We start from the raw sequence: 27,570 nt of genomic DNA on the forward strand, positions 1-27,570 counted from the left end.
GCCGAGGATGCCGCTAGAGCTCAAAGGCTTCTGGCTGCCATCTAGGCGGGGTTGGTCCCCCCCCCCCCCCCCCCACCAATCTGCCGGTATATAAACAAAATTTATTTCTCCCGTGTTTTTTTATTGAGCACTGTCTCAGGTTTTCTGAACCCGTGTGCGGCAGCATCCGCTTTCTGCACCTTGTCATCTGCTTGCCTACTGTTTCAGCTGCCTTGAAGGATACACGAAAATCTAAGAATCCCCAGATTTCGGAATATTAGTTCGTAATACTGAGGCATTGTTAACATGACACGGAAACTTAATAATGATCGTTATTCTGAAAAGTTCAGTACTCTGAAGTTCGTATTACTGAAATATTTTTACATTGAAACCATAAGAAGTCAGCAGGGAATTTCTGAAAAGTTCATTAATCTGAAAAGTTTGTTACTGAAAAGTTCGTTAATCTGAAAAGTTTGTTAATGTGGTGTTCATAGTTGCGAGATTTCACTTTGCTATAACCTACGTTGCACAGGTCAACAATGTACCATTTAGCAAGGATATGGGGTTGCAGAGAGAGGAGATAGCTGGCAACTCCATAGGCACTGGCGCAAACAACTGCAGGTCAAGATTTAAGAAGTGTTGCTAGGTGCCTTCATAATTTTGTTGACACCAAAATTGAGTGCAATCCTCTTCCATTCCATTTTCACAAAAAACATACTTGTGACATATTTCTATCAGTGAATGAGAAGAAAGGGGGTTAACTCATGATATATTTCTATCCGTGAGGTTGAAAAAGATGCAATAATAAACAAGTCAGAGCCCCAATCTTCTTAGGTCACACTATTCGACACCTTCATGCAAAACTTGGCCTCAGTTACAGTCTCCCGTGGTGCACAATATGGACCCCTGATGATACCTCAACTGCGTACTGAAGCATGTGACATGCGAAAGTGTGGAGGGACACACACTCACAGGAACCTGAATTCAAACATGTTATAATGACATAATTTGGAAGCTGGTGTCTTTGGCATGAAGAAACAACATCAACTTCAACACCAGCTTCCAACGCGCACTAAGGCAAGGCTTCACTCAAGAAGTGAACCACTGGGCTTTTGACAACCCAAACAAAAAGTACTCACGATGTAGAAGTACAATTAATAAAAAAAAACTGTTTTAAATATCAAGATTTTCTAAAGGCAACAAATTTCTTATATAAAAGTGAGGCATTGCTAAAGTATGCTTCTTGATGAACATAGTAAAACCTTGCTTTAACTAGATTGAAGGGGAAGAAGCATTTACTTTGATATACATATCCATTACTTTGTTATAATGGTTGTCTGCCCTCACAACTGACATCAGCTGCCACAAAAGGGGAGGGAGAGTGCTCTTAACCACTGGGTAAGAGGATGACAGAATCCACTGCACATCGCCGAAGAATCGCAAAAGTTTGTTTTCTGCTGCTGCTTCGTCCGTAGGAGTACTGAACTCGCACGAGTACTGAACTGCTGAATCAATCAAGGTACAAGTAGCATCATGCAGCACTGCCAGATTTCAGTTTAATTGACAAAAAATAATCAGTAAGCATTCAGTACTCCCATTACTAAAAAAGGTTCTTTATATCCTTGAATGCTTTCTCTAATGCAGCTGTCAATGCTAATCCATCTTTGCCATCGTGCGAGCACAAGTAGTGGCATAACAGATCTTAAGAGTGTTTATAGTACTCATTTCACACATAGCAGGCAACACTATGAAGGCTAAGAAAGACTACTTGCCTTCGCAAGCAAAAAACAGAGCATTCGGATTCCACCAATGGCAAGTTGTTTTTTCATCCACTTTCATTTGCCTTTAGCTTATCATTTCTATACTTCAATTAAAATCTACAAATCATTTTCCCTATGCTTTACCTGCCTTCGTTATCTGTTGGCTTCATACAGTTGTGATTAACAAAAAATTGGGCTCTGCAGTTCCCCTTATTCTCAGTGATCAGTGCTGTGTCCTGGTAACATTCTTAGTTTCTTGTCCCTTGTTTCACTTAGTGCACTGACCGTCATTTATAAACCTTCTTCTCATTAATGTATATGTCGTGTAATTCTATGTAATATTATTTGATACTTCTGTCACACAATACTATGACATTATTATTACGTGAAAGGCACTGCAGATCTGAACCTATTTACAACTGAATTGGCAGACTGACATGTTCCTGCAAAGAGGGACTGCAGCACACCACTTGCGCTTGTGACCAAAACATAGTATTTCGCATACTGGATGCACAAAGGCACACAAGTAGTGTGAGATTTACCTTATGTCCACGCCTTGTAGTTGCAGCATATGAAGTAGTTATTTTGTATAAAGTGTCGCAGATAAAAATCAGCTGCACTGCAAACCATACAAAGTAAGACCTCTATGACAGCACTAACTGCATATCTTAACCCCTTGACTACACATGCACAGAATTTTATTGCAGCCATTGTTAGAGGGCACAGCATGTACCAAAGCATCTTTCCTCAAAGTACAACAAACGATGTGCTCTTCTATTTGCCTTTCTTCCTGGCATAATGGTACATGACCTTTTACCAAGGCGCACAAGACAAACACAGAGCACAGGAGAGTGCAAGAGTTGGCAGCATTGGTAGTGCGATGTGAGATGCCAGTAGTAGCATGCATGCATGGCCGCCAACACGGCAGCGTGGTTGGTTTGGCACGTACTCACATAACAAACAACTGGCAGGAGTACTGAACTGCTGAATCAATTAAGGTACAAGCAGCACTATGCACTGCCAAATTTCAGCCTAATTGATGCAAAATGATCAGTAAAGGAAATTACGATTACTTCAATATATTCATTAGTTCAATGTACCTAACACATTTTTTTATAACGAGGTTTGACTGTATTTATGCATGCTGTTCACATAGTGCTAGCCACTGATTGGTTGCACCAGCAAAAGTGCAGTCGTATGAAATAAAAATAAAGAACGATTGTAAATGAGGCACAGCATGGCAACTAGGTGGCACTCACTAGAGGCAGCAAGAGGTCAACGAGAAATAGGCTCTGGGGGGTATCCTTGGCAGCACGTGGGGAGCGGCGCCTGTCTGTGACGGCAGCCAGGGGTTCATCGGGAGGCCGGGCTTCCCCATTGAGCAGTGCTCGAGCATCATGCAGGCCTCGCATGAAAGGCTCCAAGCCCACTTGGATCTGTCGCAAAAGCCCCTGACGACAGCGCTCCTCGCTAAGTGCAACCCACAGGTCCAGGCTCAGTGATGCCTCGAGTCGATGCCACGCACTCGGTCCCACTGCAGGCTTCCAGTCAGCAGGCCGTGCAGTGCACTGCCCAAACACTCACCTTAGAAAACATGCTTGATCTTTTTTTTTTTCTTTCTTTCTTTTTTTCTTTCTCACAAGCACTTGGCAAGCCACGCACAATTCTGAAATGAGTCCACTGAGCTAAGCAACAGTTCAAGGTGCTCCAAACATATTAAGCAGCAAACATGCTCTATCACTACAATAATAACATGCCTGTATTACCAAAACAACATTTTTATTTCAAAAGATTTGTTACTATTACCAGTAGCATAAAAAAAAAAAAATTCAGCCTCTTCAAGTGGATTACCTAAGGCAGAAATTGCTTGCAAAACAAATTGTGACATTCAGATAGCTAATTTACAACGTTTTCCTGGTTTCCAATTGATTCATTATAGCACCCATGTTGAAAACAAGATAAATTCAAGAGCCTAATACCACAAGAAACTCTAGAGCTAGAAGGATGAAATTTAGACCCTTACACATACTACCCATTGTTCCAATGATGAATGAATCATGACTGAATCAATATTTTCAGAACTTTCATAGAGATTAGCACAAGCTCACTGCAACTACAAACACAAAGTACAACAAAAGGCATTAAAAACTTACATTGGCACCGTAGCAACATGGCTGTGTGAACAAGATTTTAGTAGGCACAACAGCATGCATTGTACCTTGTTTTACAATTTTTTGAAATACATGACAAGAAAGGAATATCTAAGAAAATATTAAGCATACAAAAATGAATGAATAAATTGTGAGTACAGGCATGGTAATTAATAGGTTTTAAGTCACTACAGGAACAAAATGTTATCAATTTGGCTTCATGCCACATCTGCAAAGGTCATGCTGTGCTATACATCCCTGATAATCACCACTTTCATACCCATAAAACTGCTATAGCTCTACAGAACTGTGGTTTAAAACACTGCAGTGATATTTGACAGGCAGTGTAAACAGTAATGAAGTGCAAGGAAAGTAATTTACAGCATTATGAAAATATACATACCGGTATATTTATTTCACGGTCATTTCTGCAAACTTCTTACAAACTGCAATATTAATTAAAAGTCCCAGTCACGTTTAGAATAATCAGTTCTCATAAAGGTCTTGAAACAGGGTTCTCCCAAGAATTTTTTTAGAGGTGGAGATCTTGCTATCACGAGGTGGAGGAAGGGGTACACATGCAAATAAACCCTTTTTTATTTTTCGCCTTCTTTCTTTCTGTTTTTTTTTTTTTTAATATGACCATTTTGCCATATTGAATACTAAAGTCAACAATTTTGCATTTTTGGACGCATCACCGAAAGGCGTAAGCCAGCAACGCAGCCTGTGTGGGGGGGGGGGGGGGGGGTACACATGCTAATAAACTTTTTCCTTCTTCCCATTTCTATTTTTTCTCTTTTTTTCCAATATGTACAACCATTCCGCCATTTTGAATGGTACCTTCAACAATTTTGTATTTTGATAAAGAAAAAAAAAAGAGGAGAGCCAGCAACGCAGCCTATCGCAATCACCAAACCTCGCCGTGATGAAGAAGTGTACAGACTGCCCTGTTAAAGTGTACACAAACGTGTGCTAGAGATTCAAATCTGCATCAGCTAATAAGAGCACTTCCTGTGCACTTGTGGCATCAGTAAAGAATTGCAATGCTAGTTTTTCTATTTTCACTTGCTTCTTTCTTTGAACAGCAAAAGACGGCACTGTGGTTATCTGAAGCTGCGATCTATTTAAAATGGTGCCAAGATGGCAGCATTGCGTCAATGGAAAGGCGCACAAGCTGGGGTGCGATGGCACCTTCCGAAGACTGATTTTCTACCTAATGCTCATCGACAGCACAATAGAAAAATGCTATTTTTTTAACTTATACTTTACTATTGTTTCTAATATTTCCTTACGTGATAATGAAACACCTGGGGACTGTGAGGAAAAAAGAATTGCAGACTTTGACCAAATAGACCATTTTAAAGGGACACTAAAGGAAAATACTAAGTCAAGCTAAAGTTATAGATTAGTGCTCGAGAATCTCTAAGGTGTCAATATTATCGCGAAAAGAGCCTTAATAATCGAGAAATCAAGGTAAATGCAGGACATAATCAGAGACTCCCCTGGGACATTCAAGCACTTGCCCGATGACGAAAGCACTCCTCAGTTAAATTCTGTCACTAGTAATCAACTGCTCGTTGCAAAAAAGATCCTGGTATTGTATTATAAGATGAAATAAAATGCTACTTGTCCATGCATATTTCATGTTTAGAAAAAATAACTCGTTTAAATTACCGTTGACAATAATGAGTGCAGTCGAAAGGTTTCATTCTCGCTCGACTCTGCTCCACCCACGCTTTCATGTTTCAGTACTTTCCTGATCGCATAGTGCTGCACTGGTTTTACTGGCTCACGAAACTCGCACAAACTGCAAGTAGCAGAGAATTGAACTTCCATGTGATGTCGAGGGATGCCTGAATGGTCTACGCCACTTGACCAAAAAGCAGTTGCAGCGGTGAATCCGCCGCTCTGTCTTAGCTCCGTGCCGCCATCTGTCGGGCACTGTTTTACTCATCGACGGCAGCAAAGGGCGGGAATGGTGTCTGCAATGTCACCACTCCCCCAGTTGAGTGGCGGGAGATTTGAATTTCGAAAAAGGTATTCGGACCCTTTAGATACAATTTTCTCGTAAACTACGCCTTTTCTTAGCATGAAATAAGTGTTGCGAGGTTTCAGGACAGGTATTTAAATAGTCCACGTTGACTTAGTATTTGCCTTTAGTGTCCCTTTAATTGCCGAGCATTCCCTCAAATGGGTGAGCAGTCAAGTTGAAGAAAAAACTCAGTGCCCTCCCCGTCTGTGAAGAAAGATGACCAGCGCATCAGCTGGGCATCAGCAGCGGGTCGGCCTGGTATTGCACTATCTTTGGGATTGGCCCACATATGGGGAGTGCTTAAAGCCCACTTCACCTCCGCCACGGATCGACCCGATATTGCACAATCTTCGGGATGGGCCCACGTATGGGGAATGCTTAACGCCTGCTTCACATCCACCGTGGGTCAGCCCGGTATCGCCCTATCTTAGGCATTGGCCCACGTATGGGGAGTGCTTAGCACCTGCTTCACCTCCGCTGCGGGTCGGCCCGGTATTGCACTATCTTCGGGATCGGCCAATGTATGAAAAATTTTTGGTCTATGCGTGGATGTGATCTGCCAGATCCCGTCCACGCATAGATCCTAGCCATAGACAGCTTCACTGTAAAAATTCTTCATAGTCTACGGACCAAACCCAAGACCTACACCTATGCGGGGCAGCTGCTCTACCATCTGAGCTAGCCAAGAGGCTAGAAGATCCCAGAGCGATTCTGAAACAGTTGACAATTCAAAGCACAGACGCACTAAATCTTGCAAATCAATTCTGTGGAAATCTGCAAGGCCAAGGATTTCCACAAAATTGATTTGTCATTGTGAAAACCTTGCAGTTTCCTCAGTCTAATGAAGTGACTACTACAAACTTCATAGTCCTGAAATATCTTAATGCAATGAGCTGTAGAAATGAAGGCCTGCCTGCAATGGTACTATTTTTTTCTTTTTCAGGGCAGCCGTTAAAATGTATGAGATGACAGTAGACTCTAAAAAATAAAGATGAGCCAAAAGTAGTAAACAAGTTCACTTACTTTGTGGTCAGAGACATCAAACGTTTTGCATGTTATCCTGATACCAAGGATCAAGAAAAAATTGGCCGCAAGAACTGCAACTCTTAAAGGGACATGAAAAAGGTTGCTATGTTTTTTCTAGTTATTTGCACACACAGCTCAACAGATTAGCTTTCTAGAAAGTCATTCTCAATAACAAATGTTTCTAAACCCTTTAAAACAGACAAAATATTCACGTATAAAAGGTTAAAAGTTATATAATGATGAAAGGGTAAATTACGCAGTCAATTGTTATGCATTGGGCATTCAATATAAACATATGCCATGCAATTCATCAACATATGCATATGGTACAGAGAATGAGCCAGACACAGTAACAGAAGGCACCAGCTGTTTCGTGCAATTTGCCTATCGTCATTCCTGTATGTCATAGCATAAGTGGCAACAAGACCTCAGCATCATATACAACACTCAATAGTTCAGCAATTACACTGCCCCATCCCCTTCCTCAGTTGCATAAGACGGATGCTTTGATAAATTTACCACTAATTCTTCCTGTGTTTTTTTCACTTACATCTTTCAACATGACTACAGCAACAGCTGACAAGAGAGCAAGCAGAAGCACACATTAATTCTGGCTTTCAATAAAGGATACTTCCTTGTCAAGGTGCAGATCTGGAGCTGGATTCGATCAGACACCTGAGAGTTTAGTGACATCCTCTGGTCCTTAGCAATGACTTTGAATACAGCAAACAGCACCTGATCAAGCAAATATAGTAAGACATGCATAACATCCACAAATAAAACAAAAGAGGAATACTATTTGTGACTTGTATTCCCCATCCCCTAACCTACTTCTGAAGCATCTTTCAGGCCTAAAATCCAATATAAAATGAGGGCCCCCTCACTGTTCAATTGCAAACAGTACTTTCCAATTAGCAACCAAGAAATCCCATTACCAACTATGCAAAAGGCCGATCCCAAACTTTCAATTAAGTCCAGTTTTTCCTTGAAGATCAACCTGTTTCAGAAGTTGTGGTCATGTACGGATTTATTAAAATGACAGGTGAATGCCACAGCCAAAAATAATCAGAAAATAGGTTTGTATGAAATTAGAAAAGATGAGTCATATTTCAAATAAAAATTCAGTAAGGAAGATACTTGTGCACAGTGACCTGTGATTACAATAAACCTAAGCAATATTTCTTCTTGACCTGCAACAGTTTCAAAATTATTGCAAAACCTGTAAACCAAAAAGTTCTTGATAAGTTCCGAGTAGTAACACCACGCACAATCTACATACACCCATTTTTCTGTCCAAAATCTGACTCCTGTTAATTCGATTTTCCGGTTAATTCAATCCCAACCGACCAGCCGGCACCCATGCACACTATGAACACAAACTTTCATTATATTTTGATCCTACAATTTGTATTTGCCAGCTAATCATAACTTGGCCAGTCAGTTCACACACTTAACCCCTATGGTGACACCAATAGCGACCCTTTTAGTGGCAGCATCGATCGCAGTGGAGCTTGGGGACATTGAATATGTTGAGCACGTGTGATCTCCTGTAGAAAAAGCCTATTTTCAGCCTGCCCTAACAAGATTTTCAAGCAAGGAGCATAGCTGACAATGTCTGATTATCGTATTTACCCGATCCTAACAAACACCTGCCTTTATTTTTTTTTAGAAAATTTGGCCGCAAATCTGCCTTTTTGCATTTTCCTGTGCTGCCCTCTGCCGCACGCTGATAAAAACATTTTGGGAGGGTGCCAGGGCTTTCGCCGGCACCTGCACCCATGTTGAGTGCGCGTTAGTGGTGCATTTCATGGATTGCGAATAATTATTAATGGTTTCTGCGGGAAGCATGTTGTTCCTGGAAGCCATGTAGCACTCACCGACTGTACTTGGTACACGGGCCTGAGTGCGCTGTTGTGCTAACCGTGCAGCCGATAAAGGCATGCTGAGTTCCGTCTAGTGATGCGCCTGCCTTAAGTTTGTTTAACAGCACCTGCAGACGGGCTAGATGGTGCATTGCAGATAGATGGAAAAATAAGCGCACAGGAAAACACACACGAACACAACACAGGATAGCGCCTGTCCTGTGTCTTTCTCGGCTGTTCGTGTGTGTGTCTTCCTGTGTGCTTATTTTTTCCACTGAGCTTAAGTTTGTTGTCGCTGATTTCTGTGCTTGCACCTCGCTTTTTGTATTCTTTTTACACATTCTTTAGACAAAGCGGTGCACTTGTTTACATCAACATCTACAGCCACGGATCGTTGTTAGCATCAACTATTAGAGAAAAGGTGCATCACCAACATGAAATAATGGCAAAACATAGCAAAACATACATATGTACGTATATGAGCTGCGTTGTTTCACCCTGAGACCAGTCAATATGAGTGGCCAATCAACTTAAACAATGGCAACTGCGATCCAGCAGATACATATATTACGGGCTGTTAATTTATAACTGATTCTCACTTTCCTTTAACTTCATCATACTTACAGTTTGCGTGTGACGTAAAGCATTATTAGAGAAAACTATGTTCGCATAAGCCCTCAATGATAGGCCGTGTTGTTCTCTCACGAAATTACGGATGGCTTCAATGACACTGTTGGTATATCTAAGCAAGGCGGTTGTTTATGCTGCCGTACCCAACTTGTCTCTTGTTTCCCGTCTGCCGCAGAGGTAAACAGTGAATCTCTGGAATTAAGAAATGTCTAAGCATAACAACATGTACAGAGCCACCCATGCGTAGCGAATGCAATAAGCAGCCTGTGGGAACAGTGATGTACAGATGTTGGCACAGCGCTGTGTCTATCACCGTTTGCCGCTTATTGTGCACACACCATGTGAAATCAAGAGTAGTTTATTCCAAATCGCTAAGGCCAGAACTGAACTATAAAAGCAGTTTCCTTCATCCTAACTGCTTACTTTTCAGTTAAAGTCCACAGCAGATGCACGAACTCAAAGGTATCAAGCCCAACCTTCACTAAAAAGGAGCCCTATAACGTAAAACTACTGCAATTTGTTTTTCTTCCAATCTCCTGATGTCAAATTTACGTAACCACCGACGCAAGCACCGGGCAGTGACCCGCAGCGTTGTCTGAACAGCCAAATCAAACGCTCTTCTCGTTTGTAGGGAATCACTTTTGTTTGCTCTAAAAACGAATAACATTACGTATGTTAAGTGGTTTTTCCTATCTCATTGGCTGACAAGAGGTGAAGAGCATGCTCAAATGGAGAAGGCTTTCATGGGGCTGAGCCAGTGCACTGAAAATAGATAACCGGATGAGGAGGGTGGTGCCGGCATCTGCGATTGGTCCGCTGCCCTTCACTTAACTGGAAGTAATTGGTCGAAAATCGTGGCGGTATGCAATGGAAGGTTAAGAATGCCACTGAAACGGATCCTCGGCAAAGAAGAGTTGGCACAGCGACAACATATACGTGCCGAAAAGCTCGATAACATCATACTGCCATGCAAAAAGATTTGTTATACGCAAATAAATCCATGCACTCCGGCAGTTACGAGAAGCCAGTGCCTGAGCGATTGGCGGGCAGCCATCTTCTATTCCTTTCGGAACGGGGCAGTCTCCAGCTATTAAGAAAAGAATTCAATTTTGTTCGGCATATTAATGCATCTTTAACACGTACACGTCACTTGGACGCGGTGAGTTCTCACGGTTTTGTGAAGTCGCGAGACAGACAGGCGAAGTAGGTGCAACCCAGAAACTTTGGACCAACAGCAGAGGGATTAATGGCAAAAAAGTGTCAAATCACAAACAATTTTTTTTTTCAGCCTAATCATGCATAATCAGCGTGTACATGACACATCAGATGGAGAGCTATCATGGTTTTCGTGACGTCACGTGACAGACAGGTGAAGTGGGGGTGGCCTGAAATTTTTTCTACCAATCATGAAGGGCTGATTGCAGAATTGGAATAGAAAAGTTTGGGATAGCTTTATGTTATAGCACCCCAGGATCAACATGGGCTCAAACTAAACTTAACGTGCACGGCTTGGTAGGGAAGCTTGTGCATTTCAACTTCGTAGGCATGTTTTGACTCATTTTGAGTGCATTATTTATATATGCAAGCAAAAATGCTGCAGCGATCACGTTGTCAGTTCACCACACGATCGCATGGGGTTCGGTCGAACGATGGTTGGAAGACCAATTTTTATCCGTGCCATCGACAAGAAAGCCAGTCGCAATATGACAACTCGTGCTCATCAGTTGCGTCACTGTCAGCGTGGTATGATAAAATGGTATCAGCGACACACTGTGCTGAATAGTCGGCCAATTGCTGGCGTGAGCATCTTGTCGGTCTCGTAGTGACTCAGTGTTACTGTGCCTTAAACAAGTACGTGAAGTCAGACACCTGCTGGCACCACCAGCAAGTGAGGGTTGATGCTGCAAGAAAACTTCCTCAGCAACATGATGTTTTTAAGTGTCGTCCAAGTGTAACGCAGGGGTTTTTTGTTAAATTTGCTAGCCGTCAATGAAAGGCAGCTATTACGTGGATCACGGTGCAGTCCAGACCACCAAGCCTTGGCCACTTTCTGTTTTAAAGTGAAGTTGCAGTCTACGCTACGCACGTTTTCGGCACCGCACCAATGTCGAGCTAACAGTGGAGTTTCAACGCGGTGCACAGGATAGTTTGCAGCAGGCACATCCGAGCAATTCCTTTTTTTTTTTGGGGGGGGGGGGGGAGGGGGTTGCCTTTCTCTGAGATCAGGCCATGCATGCGACCCTTCCAAAACGATTTGCAACTAAACCGCTAGGGCAAGGTGCATGCGCCGTCGCACCGTGACAAGGGCGGATGGCTTACACTGTTCAATCAGACACGAAACCAAAACTACCCTTCATGACCATTCGTACTCTTTACCGCCTATTACAGATGTATTGCGGCAAAGCTGACTTGAGGAAACAGGCCGCCATAGTAGAACACATATTAGACCCTTGCCCTATAAAAGCAGTCAGTCAGTAAAAAAAAAAATCCCTGTATTTCTTGCTAAAAAATCAGGTGTGCGTTAGATTTCTACTTTGTTCAGGAGCTCTAATGTCATTTCTACGTTAGTTTTCTACTTCGGATACATAGAAAGTGGGCACGCATTTGATTCGGAGGCATCTTAAATCAAGTACTGCCAAATGAATCAGCGCTGTGATTTTTATAATTTTTTCTGCATCTTGTCCAATTCGACCTGTCAGATAATTCTATATATTGTGTCAGTCCCATCAGGGTCAAATTAACGGAAGTCTACTGGAAAAGGACAGTTTCTCTAGAGGCATGGCGATAGGAGTGACGACCATGGGGTGATGGGTGATACAAGGTAATTAGTCACTATTCAACAAAAATCTAATAAGTATTAAACTTTCAATTTAGCAGGCTCATCGTAATCGATGACCAGGTGTGTGGGATGCAGGTGCCCACATGAAGAATGTGGTCACAGCCAATAAGCACAGAGTCAATACAATGGATGTTCTTAGGAAAAGCAGATGTTAAAGGGAAGCTGAAGAGTCTGTCGAATTCAGTAAGACGCTCATATATGGATGTGGGAACCTTATAAACCATGAAGGTAAAATTTTGGGGGGGATTTTTGACTTAGGAGCAACGCAATCGTCGGTTAAAATTTCGCTGTAGCTTCGCCCCCCGTCGAGCGCCGCGCGCTGCTGCTGACGCTGACGATGCTAGCAGAGACCGGAAACCGCGGCTTAGTGACGTCAACGTTGGTGCTCCGCTCCTTCGCCGTCTCCGCGACCGTGCTTGACCGGGCTTACTTTTGTGTGCATGCCGTCCTAATCTGCTTCGCTCGACCCTACATTCATTTGTTTGTGTGTAATAGGAGTGGTAGTTGACGTGCGCAGCATCAATTGAACTTGTAGGCCGATCATTCCCGCGTTCTGTGCAGCCTACGCTTGCACGAACACCAGCGGCCGCGACGATGTTCCGATGTTCCATTAGTTCCTGCAAGACAAGAAGCTTTCAGCTAAATGGGAGGCTGCTGTGAAGCGAAACAACTTCAAGCGCTCAAGAACAACAGTGCTGTGCTCTAACCACTTCCGTGACGATTACTACCGGAGTTTATTAATAATGCGTGCTTTCGGTTCTCCTAATAAAAATAGATAGCACACTGAACGGAAGGTGCATGTTTATTGCCCACCCTTGACGCAGGTTTCATCGCCAAGCGCTGCGAATTTTCTATTCGCACGTGTGTTGTGAAACAGCCTGCATGCAGCTATCATAACGCAGTACAAGCGTAAAGTTTGCATGTGTTGGAAAGCCTGCTCACGCCAGGACGCTGCGCTCCCCCTTCCCTCGCACACATAAGAAACCGACCATCTCACATAGCCGACGGAATTCGCCGGTTACGACTAGCGTGTGGATAACGCGCTGATGAAGGTTCTATACTACATGTGCTACAACAGCCGGTAAACTTTTCCCGCGTTTAAACCGTCTGTGTAGATTGCCGACAGCTTTGGGGCAGCGCACAAATGCTGCAGATCGCATCACCGCTAACGTTCTACGAGGAGGCATGCAGGAACATAACACTACAGTTGTTTGCCCGGAAACGTACTCACTGGAACGCTGAATGCAGCTTAGCAAAAAACATACTCGCCAAAAAACATTTCCAACACAAGCAGATGCTAACACTTCGCCTTCGTTCGCGTGGAAAGCAATGCTTGCACCTGCATTTTTTGCTTCTTGGAGAGGCCGGCTCTTCGCAATCAGCTCGTACATGTACAGTCGAACCCGGCTATATCGAACTCGCAAAAAAACGCCTATCAGTTCGATATAGAGCATAATTCGATATAAGCCTGCTAAATAATTGGATGTCATAAAAGCACATACCATTTATAAAATCACTTTATTGATTAAACTAGCTTAGTTTCGCACGAAATAGTCCTGCATTTTCTTCTGCTTTGGCAATTTCGCTGCCTGCGACGCACGCACTTTTCCACATTAAGGAGTCGGAGCAGCTGAGGCCGCAACTTTCCGCATTCGCGCAGAAGCACCGGACTATTGCGAGCGCACCAATCATTTCGGAGGATGTGGGACCGTCGTTGCTTTCCTCATTGTGCACACTTTCACTTGTGCTCGGTACGATGTTGGCAATGTAGTCTTCGTTTTCGGGCTCTCCCATGGTCGCGACACATCATTTGCGCTCACAAACTCATCCCCCGTTGATTCGTCAACAGCTTCCGGAAATTCTGACAGTTCGCTCCAAACTTCGGCAACACTGGCAACGGCTTCGTCGCATTCATCAAAATTTACGGTCATCACCGAGCACACGGAAGTCGGCACGGCTGAAGCAATTTCAGATTAACCACTCGTACGCGGCCGTGCGTACGGGTCGGGCGCCACGGGCACCGGGTCGCGAGTTTGGACGCTTTAGCCCTAATCTCCCTCTTATTCTTCAAGATCGTGCCGAGAGTGCTCCTCGGAATGTTGTGCTCTGCGGGGACATCCGACTTCTCACCGCGTTCGACACGATTTATGATTGCGAGCTTCACGACGAAAGGCAAATTCTGCCGCTTCATCACGGCAACACTGTGGGAGAAGGCCTACAAGGCGCACACAAAAAACGCGAGACAACTCGCACTTTCGCCATCTTGCACGACGAGGGCACAAGAGCATCTGATTGGCTGTCTGAGCAAGCGCTGTGGGCGGGCCAGGATCATTTTTTGCAGGGGGGGGGGGTGCCGACGGCTCGTCTGAGGCAGCGCGGTCGGGCGCGGTCACGGTAGGGAGAGTGGTTGGATGGAGCCGCGCAGCCGGGTTTTCTCCGCTACCGCGAGGGAAAGCCAACTTCCGGGGGCACTTTCCGCCGCTTGACGTTCGATATATCGGGTGTCGCTGCTATTTTTGTTCGATGTAAGCGTAGTTTTTGCGATATATACTCATTGTAACTATATCGTGTCCTGAAATTGTTCGATATATAGAATAATTCGATGTAAACGGGTTCGATATAGTCGGGTTCGACTGTAGTATATAAAAGTATGTATGTACGTGTAGTATGTAGAAGTATAAACCCCTTACAAGTGATCTTGCACGCGACAGCGACAGCGCTACAAACGAGGCGATAGCTGTCGCGTTCACTCGTCGTCTGCAAGCCGAACTCCACGCGAGCGACGGCTTTGAGCGACGGCTTTGAGCGACGGCTTTGAGCGACGACTTCCCGGTATGAGGGCAGCAATATACGCACCGAAACTAGCGTGACGCATGCTTTATCAATTTAAGTTGATATATTTTACTGAAGAAGGAGCATAAAATATTTCTGAAGGTCTTGCACTAGGTTCTTATTTTTGCACGTGTAAAATTCAATAGTTTGCTCGTTCCATGCAACAAACAGCAGTATTTGAGTTATGTACATCCAGTTTCGGCTTCGCAGAATTGGCTAGTCGCTCATAGCATTTCCGGGCGACGAGCGACGAGTTCTAGATTTCTAGAAACAAGCGATCGAGCGACAACACCGAGCGATTTGTTTAAGCGACGGCCCGTTTTGTCGCTCGAAGCTGTCGCCCGTGACCATCGCGCGCAAAATCGCTCTCGTAGAGTTTGGACTTAACACCGAACTCCTGAGAGAAACGCAAGCTCTCAAAAATTTCCATGACCGTCTCAGCAAAACACCACCAAACTACTTTGCACCGTGCTTCGTGTGTAGCGGCAGCAGTCGGTCCGGACGAACACCATTGTTGACGTCATGAGGCGCCCGGCCAATCACAGGCGGAAACGAGGCGAGCGAGCTGGGCGTGTCTGCTGCTGCACTTTTCGTCGAAATAAAATATGTTTGCGCTTTCTTTCGCTCAATTTCGACGCGATATTCGAATTCATAGGGTTGAAAACCACGGCATACTGCTCTTCACTCATTTTTTCTGGAAAAGCTTTCAGCTTCCCTTTAATGTGCACAGCACTTCATGTTTGTTATACCAACTGTGTTGGTGGGTACAGTTCAGTACAGGTGCACCATACTCCAATATTTCTTACACGGTAAGAAATATTGGCGTATGGTGCACCTGTACTCACTTCTATTTTCATTGTCCAGTGATGACAAAAAATAACATATTTTCAGGGCTATAGTCCACGACATACAGTACAACATCTTTATAGCTGAAATTTCATGTGATGCTGTCTAATAAAGAAACGAGAGTCTTACTTCTTGACAACATTTTTTTTTCTCACCCACTGTATATTCACTGCAGACATCCTCAAAAAAAACAACTGATATTTGACAGAATTTCACACCTGCAGGCTATATAAAGCAGGTGCAGACTACCTAATAAAGAAAAAAAAACATGCGGACACTTAAGCACTTCTTACGAGTTGTGAATGCGAAAGCATTAATGTCCAATTGAATGCTACTGATCAGTCCTTCGAGTTTGCACTACAAGTGATGTACCATAGCAGTATGTGCTGCCCGAGCCAGCAAGCAGCAGCAGCAGCTGCAGCAGCCTGTGGTGCCAACGCCACATGCCACCCACATCCTGCGCGATGAGACACCGAGGAAGCAGCAGTGGCCATCAAGGCCAGCAGGCGCACAGAGCAGCTAAGCCCAGTGGGGGTGAGAAAGAGATATACGAACCGCGCACCGAGCGCTGAGCTTCCAAGAGCAAGACAGCAGCACCTGGATGCGCACATCATGCGAGTGTCTCGCTGACAACTGTCTCACCCCACAATGTCACGTTGCCATATCTGCTCTGTCAAGGTGCGCTGGTGACATGGCATTGTGGCGATGCCCTCTCCCCTCACGCAACAACGTTTCGCCCACTCTGCTCCGTCGAGGCACGCTCGTGACTGGCGTAACAGCCGATGGGAATTTAGGTGCCACTTCGATGCTACAGATGCCAGATTTTTCGCTCAATGGGCCATTTGATACTTTCACATCAATAACTGATGTTGCCATCTGCTGCAGTTGTCTGCCACCATATGCATCACAGACAACATACTCTGACCCACTCTTCTAGGACAGAAGTTTGTTTCATTTAAACAGCAACATACCAAAGGTGTAAGGAACTGGAAACAGGCATTGACCTTACAAACACTCTGTATAGGCTTCTGACACTGTCCAGGCCATGCATCAGAGAAGGAACCATCAACACCTCTTACGGCAAGTTGAGTCAACTCTCGCGAGGATGGACTGGTCTGCACGCGTTGTGCTAGCATCGAAGCTGGGAGCACGCGCTTGCTTAGGGCAACACAAACAATGCTACTTTTGCCTTGTGACCTCAAGCCAATAGCAAACTTAATCGCCTTATCTAGGAGAAATGTTGCCCGCTGCTGGACACGTACCCGGCATGTAAGTTGCCCGCAACTCTGCACTGTAGTAGCAGTATTCCCAGCAGTGTAAATGCACTTAAAGCTCCAGACATCACCAAGCCCTATATCTTAATATATTACAGCTTTGACGTAGCAGTTTAATATAGCCTGCAAGTACAACTCAGCAGTGCATTCGAGTAGCCCACTTTTTCGTGGTACTGCTTGGACGCTCTCGCAAGCCCTCAATTTTCACATACTTTTGCGTCCTCAAATTGATTAGCCACTTCTTGAGATAATGCGCAAAGGAAATGAAGTTTTCTCATTACATTCCCATCAATAAGATGTCAATGAATTTCACAGGGTCATTACTACAGCCGCCACACTCTGATGAAAGTGAAATGCAGAACTGAGATTTCAAGACGCGTAACGTAAGCATAAATCCAGATTTTTGTACTATGGGCTGCCACATGGGTGACAATGAACTTCTGGCACATTATTTATGCAGTGCAACACTACTACAAGTCTGTGTCAGGCATCACGCTCCGAGCAAAAGCAACTCAAGATTATTAACCCTTTGAGGGTCAATGCCGTAAATATACGGCGCTGCGAACAGGTCCGAAAATGGTCGATGCCGTATATTTACGGCACCGTCTGTACGCTTTAAATGCGCGCTAATTTCCTAACTTTTTCTTGCCTGGCATGTGCTGTCACTATGTGGGAATACATCACTCAAGAACTTTATTGAGGTCCTGAGGAGGTATAAGCCATTGCAGATCGCACGCGGGGAGCTCCTTGGGCCAAAACCGTAGGCGACGCCCCAGTCGGGACGGGAACGTGGTGACGCTCCGCCAGTTCTTGGGCCCTCTGGATGGCCTTGAGTTGGAGTTTGAGGTCCGGGCTTTTGAGGGCTTCTTCCCATTCGGGTTCACTGGAGAGAGGGCCCTCTGGTAACGCGGTACATTGCCAAAGCATGTGTGAGAGTGAGCAATAGAGTTCTGGGCAGTCTGGGCAATTTGTCGGGATTTCTGAGTTGTAGTGGCTTAGTAGGCCTCGTGACGGATACGAGTCCGTTTGCAGCATTCGAAACGCGGCCGCCTGCGTGCGTTCGAGTTTGGCGTGCAGGAGCGGGTATTTCATTCTGCCTTTTCGATAGTGTGAGGTGATTTCTTAGTAAGTGAGTAGCGGGTCATTAAACTGAATGTCCAGCCCCTCGGAGGCCGTGGGACCGTCGCGGCGGGCAAGTTCTCGCGCACAGTCGTGGGCCGTTTCACTGAGGTTAGCTTTTTGCGGGTGAATGTCTTTCCCCATGTGAGCGGGGAACCAGGAGAGGCACCGTTTGCTCTCCTTTGAGCACGCTAGTAGTATACGCGCTGCTTCTTTAGATACGTTGCCGCATTCGTAGGCCCCAATTGCGGCACGCGAGTCCGTGAAGACATAAGTAAATGTGGGGTCTGCCATGGCGATGGCTACGGCTATCTGTTCTGCTTTAGCACTGGTGGTCGATTTAACCGATGCGGATGATCGTAACGTTCCGTTGCCGTCCACAACTGCTATCGCGAAAGTTGATGTATTGCCGTGCTGGGCCGCGTCCACAAATGCGGTGGCTTCACGATCCGTGTCGGTGCGGTCGAGAATCGCGCGGGCGCGGGCCCGGCGCCTACCCACGTTGTATAGTGGGTGGACGTTTCTGGGAAACGGTGAGACTCTGTAGTTGGTCACTAATTTCCCTCGGTAGGGTGAAATTTTACGGTAGGTTAGGGTAGGGCGTGCTCGAGATAGGGAGATAGGGAGACATTAGCTTCACTTAGAATTAGTCTACCGGCTTTGGACGAGGATAGGAGGAGTATTTGCGCCATAGTGTGAGCCTCGATCACTTCGTCGATGTTGTTGTGCATGCCTAGCTGATCAACCTTTGCTGTACTTGTTCTTTGCGGAATGCCCAAGACCTGTTTGATGCTCTTGCGCATGAGTGTGTTTAGTTTCATCTTTTCTATTTTCGTCCAATTGTGGGCAGAGGCGACGTAATTAATGTGGCTCATAAGGAACGCGTGGCATACGCGCAGAAGGTTATCTTCGCAGAGACCCTTCCTGCACCCTGAGACTCTGTGGATGAGTCTGATCATGTTTCGGTTTTGGCGGTTAAGTGTTTGATCGTGTGTCCGTGGCATCCGGTGGCTTCGATTAGGAGCCCAAGAATGCGTATGTGGTTGACTCGCGAAATCTGTTGTCCGTCTCTTGTGTGTAAGGCGATAGGAAGTTCGTCTAGAGGAGTTAGGTAGCGGACTCCTTGGCAAGACTTGCGAAATAGTATGAGTTCAGATTTCTTGGAGGGTAGTTTCATCCCTGTGTCTAGTAGGTGCTCCTCCGTGGCATCTAGGGCAGACTGTAATGCCTGCTCCATGTCTGCCAGGGAGCCTCCCGGGCTCCAGATGGTGATGTCATCTGCATATAGAGCGCAGTTTACGTTCGGGATGTCTCGTAGTTTGTCTGCGAGTCCCTTCATCACTATGTTAAATACTAATGGAGAGATGACCGAGCCTTGCGGTGTTCCGACGGAGCCCAGCGTGTAGCAGTCCGACTTAAGTTGCGAGACTCGCAGTCGGGCTTCTCTGTCTTTTAGGAAGGAGTGCAGATACTCCTGAAATCTCTGGCCGAGGCCGAGGCCAGCCACAGACTCCAATATGAAGCGGTGCGAGACGGTGTCGAATGATTTCGTGAGATCGAGGGCAAGGATGCCTGGAACGTCTCTTGTTTTAACGTCGAAGACCTGTCTCTTTAGGAGTAGTAGCATGACATCTTGCGTGGATAGGTGGGGTCGAAACCCTACCATGTTGTGTGGGAGGAGTTCGTGTTCCTCAACGTAGCGTGACACTTGGTTTTGAATGACGTGCTCGGCTACTTTACCTACACATGAAGTAAGAGAGATGGGGCATAAATTGTCGAGGTTAAGTGGTTTGCCGGGTTATGGGATAAGGACCACCGTGGCCGTGCGCCATTGCGTTGGTACCTCTCCTGTTTCCCACATGTGGTTGATGTCTTTAGTTGTTTAAGTTTGCCTGGTTGTTTAAGTTTCATGACATTCGGTTGGTTACCCTGTCGGGTCCTGAGGCCAACCTGCTGTTTAAGTTGTGTAGCGCCTCTCGGACTTCTGCTTCCGTGAAGGCAGCGTGTAGTTCGGGAGTGGTTTCGCACTTTATGCTCGGGTAATCGTTGGGGTGAGCGTCGCCTAGCGGAAGGTAACGTTTGGCAATTTATTCCAGGAAGGACTCTTCCGTTCCCCCTTTCTCTTTATGTGAGTGAAAAAGTCGGTCTAGCGCGTGGCTTTGATTATCCTTTGTTTGGCTGTCGTCTAACATGCGTTTCAGGAGGTTCCATTTACCTCCGGTCCGCATGCTGTCGTCGACCGCCAAACATAGTTCGTCTTGTGAGTCTTGTGAGCTCCGCACAGTATTGTTCGATGTCTCGGTTGAGTATCGCGATGCGTTTGCGCAGGCGTCTGTTGAGACGTTGCTCTCTCCATCGCGCAAGTATCGAGGCCTTGGCATCGAGTAAGTGGGCGAGGTGAGCATCAACCCTTGGGACCTCCAATTCCGTTTCGTTTGTATGGTTTTCGTGGCTATAGTTACGTCGCCCTTTATCGCAGAGAGGAGCTCCGTGAAGGAGTCGTACGTGTTCGTGTCTTCCTTCCGTAACTGGCGGAAGGTATCCCAGTCTGTGAGGGTGAAAGACCGGGGTGGGGCCGTCCTGTTTGGTATTTCTGTGCGTATGACGAAGTTATCGCTGCCCAGGTTCTCTTGCGTGTTCGCCCATGTGTAGTTTGCTACATTTCGGAGTAACGTGAGGTCCTGCGTAGGTATCGCGTCAGGTCGACGTACCCAATCTGGTGGGAAACCTGTGGTTCGTCACAAGGGTGAGGGACAGGTCGTCGATAGCGCGCGAGAGGTTGTTGCCGCTAGGCTTGATTGTGGGGTAACACCACGATGGGTGGGGGGCGTTGAAGTCCCCTGCGATAATGAGCGGTGAGTTTCGTGCCAATGCTGTAGCTTTAGCAAGGATCGCGTGTAAAGATTGTTTGTAGTGCGCGGGAATACATGGAATTTTTTTCTCACGTCTCTCTCTTTCGGTTTTTGTTGTATAGTTCTTTTTTTGCTCCAGCACGTCTGCTACCGCTCGCGCATTGGCACCCTCGCGGGCGCGCGGCAGTTAGTTTTGGTTTTGTTCCGCACGCGGTTTCGGCTTCTTTCGCTCGCAAAACTGATGGCTATCTCTTTCTTATCACTCAAAGGGTGACTGCCTGTTACTCGCTCGTTTGTTGCTCACAGGGGTCCGCATACGAAGGATGCCATCGTGCATGCGTTTCCTTCTTTGGCAGTTTATTCAGAAGTTGCCTCCCACAGCTGCTCGGGGAAGCAGCACCCAGAGGAGGTGCCACGTCTGCGCCAACACCACTCGGCAGCAAAAACGTCGCAAGGACACAAGGTACATGTGCGCTGAGTGCAACAAACTGCTCTGTGTGGAGCCATGCTTCAAGGACTACCACACGCTGTAGAAATATTAGTGCAAGAGGAACATTTGAGACTTGCGAAAAATTTTCGTGTGCGCATTCTTTTTGTGTATTTTTCTTGTGTGGACATTCTGTATAACAATGCGCCAATTTTTTAAAAATTCTTATAACTTTATTTGCTATTTTTTATTGTTTTTCTGAATAAACAGCACATATATGCCAACGCAAAACATTTTTTTCTCACTTTATGGTCACCCTAGAAAAATTACGGTAAATTTTTTTCGAAATAGGTCCCTCTGAAGAATTTAAATGTGCAATAAAAAAAATCGACCCTGGGTGGTCGCATATGGCAAAAAAAATCGACCCTCAAAGGGTTAATGGAACTCATCTTGGAGTGAATCACTCCAAGTACTATCATGCAAAAGACGTTGCACTCTTTTTTTTTTTCCTAGAAGATTATATTTACAAATGTTTACTCAAGTAACACCAACGCATAATTTTGACCTCAATTATTTTTCGCCTGAGTCAGTGGCCAGGATGAAGTTACCATTAATATTGCAGCTGAACAAGGCTGCCGTACCCTACAGAAGGTGAAAGCTGGAGTTACAGATATTTCTGCAGAAGTTGTGATCAGAGTTCATGAAAATGAGGACCGGCCATCTATATATCTATATCATAATCACAAAAAATTGGGCATTCACAAAAAACAGAGATAACTGATTAAATCAAAGGGTTTTACATGCTAGAACTACAATCTGATTATGAGGCATGCATAGTGGGGGATTCTGGAGTAATTTTGACCACCTGGGGTTCGTTAACGTGCACTTAAAAATTTAAGCGCACAAGCGTTTTTGCATTCGCACACATTGAAATGCAACTGCCATGGCTAGGTTCAAAACTACGGCCTCAAGTTCAGCAGCACAGCTACCTTAGCATTGAGTTGGTAAGGTAGCTTGCTAAGGTAGTTGCTAAGGTAGTTTGACCCATCACTACCGCAAAGGGTCAAAAGCATCACTCATCAATGACAATTTCTTGCTGCGCCATTCTTCTGATGCCCTGCCAAAATATCTGTACAGTTAGAGATCTGGCACTTCATCGCTAAAATGGCAGTCAATATGGCAGTACTGCTATCCTGCACATTTTTTTGGTGGGACTGCTTTTGATGTTTTTCATGTTCATCACTCCAAACTGCGACTTGAGCAGGTCCAGCTGCACATCATTGGCTCACGTGTTTCAAAAAACATTGTTCTCTTAGTGCACACAGCAATACTATGCTGTGTGCCAACTGGTTTCAAAGCTGCTGCATGAGCTGTCTCATAGTTTGCCAATATCACGCTTGTGCCAGCGCTGCACTTCCACTGCGACAGGTGGCACAGCACTCACCAGTAAACACTACTGTCGGGAGCCTATAACTGTACATGCACTGTTCTAGATTATATGTGCAGCGCAAAATATGTATTGTATATCTTTGCAGCAGACGAAAAACTGCAGCCATAAGCTAGTTATTGTTCATCAAGACATTTGTTGTACCACAAATTAAATCATCACTAGTGAATCACTGTATGCATATGCTTGAAGGCATTACTTTAACTCTTTCCTTATCACCCACCACAATATCCCAGTGGCGACAGCACTGCACTGCTGAGCTCGAGGTCGCGCATTCGACCTTGGCCGTGGTGGCGGCATTTTGATGGGGGGCGAAATGCAAAAAACGCTTGTTTACTTAGATGTAGGTGCGCAATAATCTCCAGGCAGTTAAAATTAATTCATAGCCCCTAACTATGGTATGCCTCATTATCAAATCGTGGTTTTGGCACGTCAAACTCCATAATTTAATTTAATTTTAAACCTTTTTTTTTATTGTGTCATACGAAATTAATAGCTGTTCAACTTGCTGTCAAGCAGTGACTTCGAAATTCTACAAGCACCACTATGCAATGTGTATAGTAACTGAATGCTGCACTTTCATTCTAGGTCAAATATATATATCATCTATGTAAAATCACAAAAAATTGGGCATTCACAAAAAACAGAGATAACTCATTAAATCAAAGGGTTTTACATGCTAGAACTATAATCTGATTTAGTAAGGATCGCGTGGGAAGATTGTTTGTAGTGCTCGGGAATACATGGAATTTTTTTCTCACGTGCCAAAGATCAAATATATATTTGATCTTTGGCATATTTGGGAGTCATGAAAAATAAAAATTTGACAGAAGGTATCAATCCACGTAGCTTCCACTGCAGCAGTGTTGTACTTTCAAAGTCATATAATGCAAAATGTGCGCTTAAGCCAACTCAGCTGCACAATCTCAAGTGACCGTAGCTGTGCAGACTCAGCAGATGGTCTCAGATTGCCCGAGCTTCTGCTCCAGCAGCTTTGTTGTTTTACTAAGACCTTGAGCTATCGAACATGCTCAGAACACATTTTCCCTGCTATGCTCAAATAATACTAACTGCAAATTATTATTTTTCTTTCTCTCTGCTGTGGGTCACTTTATTCATTAGCGTTCCAACAAACCATTCGCAGGAATGCGTAAAAAAAATAGCTTTCACAAGAATTTCGTTGTTGTGAAATGAGAAAGCACAGATAGGTAATGCGTCGCAGAACAAAATTTTAAACAAACCCCAGCGACGCTAGCTTCGCCGGTGGACGCGGCTGGACAGTGCCGATCGGTGTCAACTTCGATGTTACCGCAAGTCTCTGCAGTGCCGGTGGATGCGCCTGGACTAAGCCCGTCAAAAATGACAACTTTTGAGATGCTGCAAGTCGCTTCGGATTCCGTGTCGTCGGAAGCGGCAGAGCCGGCTGACCGAAGCCTAACACCGACTTCGGCGTTTCCGCACGCCGCTTTGGTGCCGACGAACGTGGCTGAACCGAGCTCGCGTGCTCAACGCTTCGATACGGTGTTTTTCACGGAGACAGAGTGCACGGGGCGTGAAAAATACGCAGACAACATTAAAACTTCATTGGCGAAGAAGTCCGCGACTTCCCGCAAGTTCGAGCTAATGAACATCGGCACAGGAAGTGACGACAACGATCGCGGCACAGAGTACATCATCGTTGATCTCTCTGTGCTAAAGAAGCTGTTTGCGTCCTCAAGCTGCAGCAAGTGTGGGATGGCCACTCTCCAACTCGCAAAGTGCAGTGAGAGAGAGCAGTGCGAGAACCAGCAGAGCTGTTGCAGCACAGCTTGGTTACAGTCCTGGGAGCTGCCTCATTCATAGGAGCCTTGAAAAGGATAAACAGAGGCTGTGCAGGTCTGATAAAAGTCACACCAATGCTGAAAAGGTGAAGAAGAGGATGGCCAAGAAGCACAAGCTTGACAGAACCCAGGACTACTGCCCAGGATTTTTGTGAATGTGTGGCAGATTCACAGAAAATAGCAAGTGACTTTCTGAGCTTTTTTTTTTGTCAAGTGTCAATGCAATACAGAGGTTTTCATGATCTTTACATGAACAGATTTCTGTGAGTTTGGCGTTATTTTGTTCAGTAATGACTGGGCTGCATGCTAAAGCATTAAATTTTTCCATGTGATAGGTAAACAAAAGTGGCAGAGTAAGCAAAACTTCGAATGCAATTTTCTCAGCTTTGCTTTTTCGATCAAATGCCATTGCCTTACAGAACTTTTCATAATGTTTGCATGAACTGATTTTATTGAATTAGGTATCATTTTTTTCAGTAAAACCTCAGCTACATTCTAAAGCTTTCCACTTTTCATTAAACTCGATAGACTAGCAATTAAGTCAGATGTAAGCTAATTACTCCTGCATTGTTTTTTTCTTCCTACATGTACTTTGTTATTCATTCATGACCTATATGATGTCTTTTTGAAGATTTCTTTCGCTTTAGGATGTGCAGTGGGCCCTTGGAAATGACAGCTATTCTTTAAAACTAGTTTTTTTAATTAAGAAATTATCATAATAGCCCGTAAGAAAAGACCTATGTGGGATAAATTATTTTGCAATATCTTCATTTCTAGATGAGATATATAAAATCTGAATATATATTTGGGATCAGCATTCAAAGATATATCTGCATGCCAATTTTCAGAAAGATATGTTAAGAAATAAAAAAAAATTTTCAAGACCCTCATCACCCCTTAAGCCAACTCAGCTGCATAATCTCAAGTGACCGTAGCTGTGCAGACTCGGCAGATGTTCTCAGATTGCCCGAGCTTCTGCTCCAGCAGCTTTGTTGTTTTACTAAGACCTTGAGCTTTCGAACATGCTCAGAACACATTTTCACTGCTATGCTCAAATAATACTAACTGCAAATTATTATTTTTCTTCCTCTCTGCTGTGGGTCACTTTATTCATTAGTGTTCCAACAAACCATTCGCAGGAATGCGAAAAAAAAAATCACTTTCACAAGAATTTCGTTGTGAAATGAGAAAGCACAGATAGGTAATGCGTCGCAAAATGAAATTTTACTGTCCGTTAGCCTGCTTCGGCAAGCTTGCTCGAGGATATAGAACCGCACTGCTGACAGTACAAAGTGCACCGCACGCATCAATCAACAGTGGCAGCACTGCCGCGGAGCAGTATTCTCAGTCAATTTCTTTCGGAGATACTATCACTTTTGCGAGATTTCGCATAACTCGGCACTGGATGCAGAGCAACAGCGCTCCACGTAAGCAGCCGCATTTCTCCAGCGCAAGATGTCGCCCACAGGCAACAATGCGTCCGGTGCCGAGCACGAGAGCGATCGTATCTCGTATACCCTAGGACAATCGATCAAGATTACGGCCCCTTCGCACAAGTCTACGTCCGGCGCCGAATCTGCACGAGATGCCTGTCGGGCAGCACCAAAACCAGCGTTCTTGAAGCAAGGGATGGCTATTCCCGGATGATCGCATGGAGTGCCGGCCCAATGCCTGGCACTCCATGCTGCGACCGCCACGTCAAGCGTCATAAACAATTCCACGTAGGTGGGACATGGACTTCCTTGTTTTTGCTGGATTTTTCTCACCAAGGCGCACATTACGCACTGCACTAGGTGTGCAATGCTCAACATTGCACGCGTAATGCGATGACGTGGGATCATTCCCCACCTGCGGCATGTTGTTTTTTCATCCACTTTCATTGCCATTAGTTTATAATTTCTTTAATTCAATTAGTAAGTACAAGTAATTTCCCCTATGTTGTCTTTGGTGTATTTGCTTGTCAGCTTCTTATAATAAAAAAAAACGGCCATTTCTTTCTAAGGTAGGAAAAGAGAGGGTGAGGACTGAGGATGTAAGTCTGCCTCTCTTTCCGGTTTGTTCAAGAAGTGTGAATAGGGTTGTTCATTTTCAGGTAAAACCCAATTTTACCTGATTTTCACACCCGAAACATGTTTCAGGAGAATCGAGTTAAATCTGATTTCTCCCCACATTCCAAACCCACATACCGACCAATTTTTCTTTTATGCTGCACGGAGTTTGCGGGGCACACATGCTAGCTACCATGCCTCGGGACAACAAAGTTAGATTTAGTTGGGTTAAGTGAACTCCAGTGACCTGTAGTTCATTTCACAAGCCGCATGCAGCACTGCATACGCTACACGGCTCTCAGCCAACCACCGAACGAGCGTGCCTAACTCTGAGTTAATAACTCACCGTGACATTCTGGGAAGGCCAGCTAAAGAAAAGCGACAATAGGCATTGGAGTGGACCCGCCTCGGCACAGCACATAGCCTCAGCCCTGCTGCACGCAGCTTGTGAAATGCACTATCAATCCCCCTTCAATTGCACACAATAGAAAGGAAAGAGGGCGATGCACTCTTTCCATACAGATGAATGCATGCACTGATGCGACAAGGGGAGCTGGAGGCGATCAGGCAAGAGCTGTTTTGTCTATGTTACCCAAGAGCAACGCCACATTAGTAAAACATGTTCTG

At 45.0% G+C, this 27,570-nt stretch overlaps 1 protein-coding gene across 2 annotated transcripts in view; it reads right to left on the minus strand.

Moving 5' to 3' along the window:
- Positions 1-27,570, minus strand: part of LOC142586951 (protein odr-4 homolog) — an 85,555-nt gene that overhangs the window by 45,107 nt on the left and 12,878 nt on the right. For both annotated transcript variants that reach the window (XM_075697823.1, XM_075697831.1), the window contains exons 4-6: positions 7,579-7,682; positions 6,945-6,981; positions 2,999-3,307 (exon numbers count right to left, since the gene is read on the minus strand). In XM_075697823.1, coding sequence (XP_075553938.1) covers positions 2,999-3,307; positions 6,945-6,981; positions 7,579-7,682 — 450 coding nt within the window. The remainder of the gene's footprint in view (positions 1-2,998; positions 3,308-6,944; positions 6,982-7,578; positions 7,683-27,570) is intronic.

The sequence above is a fragment of the Dermacentor variabilis genome, chromosome 1, assembly GCF_050947875.1.
Source record: "Dermacentor variabilis isolate Ectoservices chromosome 1, ASM5094787v1, whole genome shotgun sequence".
Taxonomy (NCBI): domain Eukaryota; kingdom Metazoa; phylum Arthropoda; class Arachnida; order Ixodida; family Ixodidae; genus Dermacentor; species Dermacentor variabilis.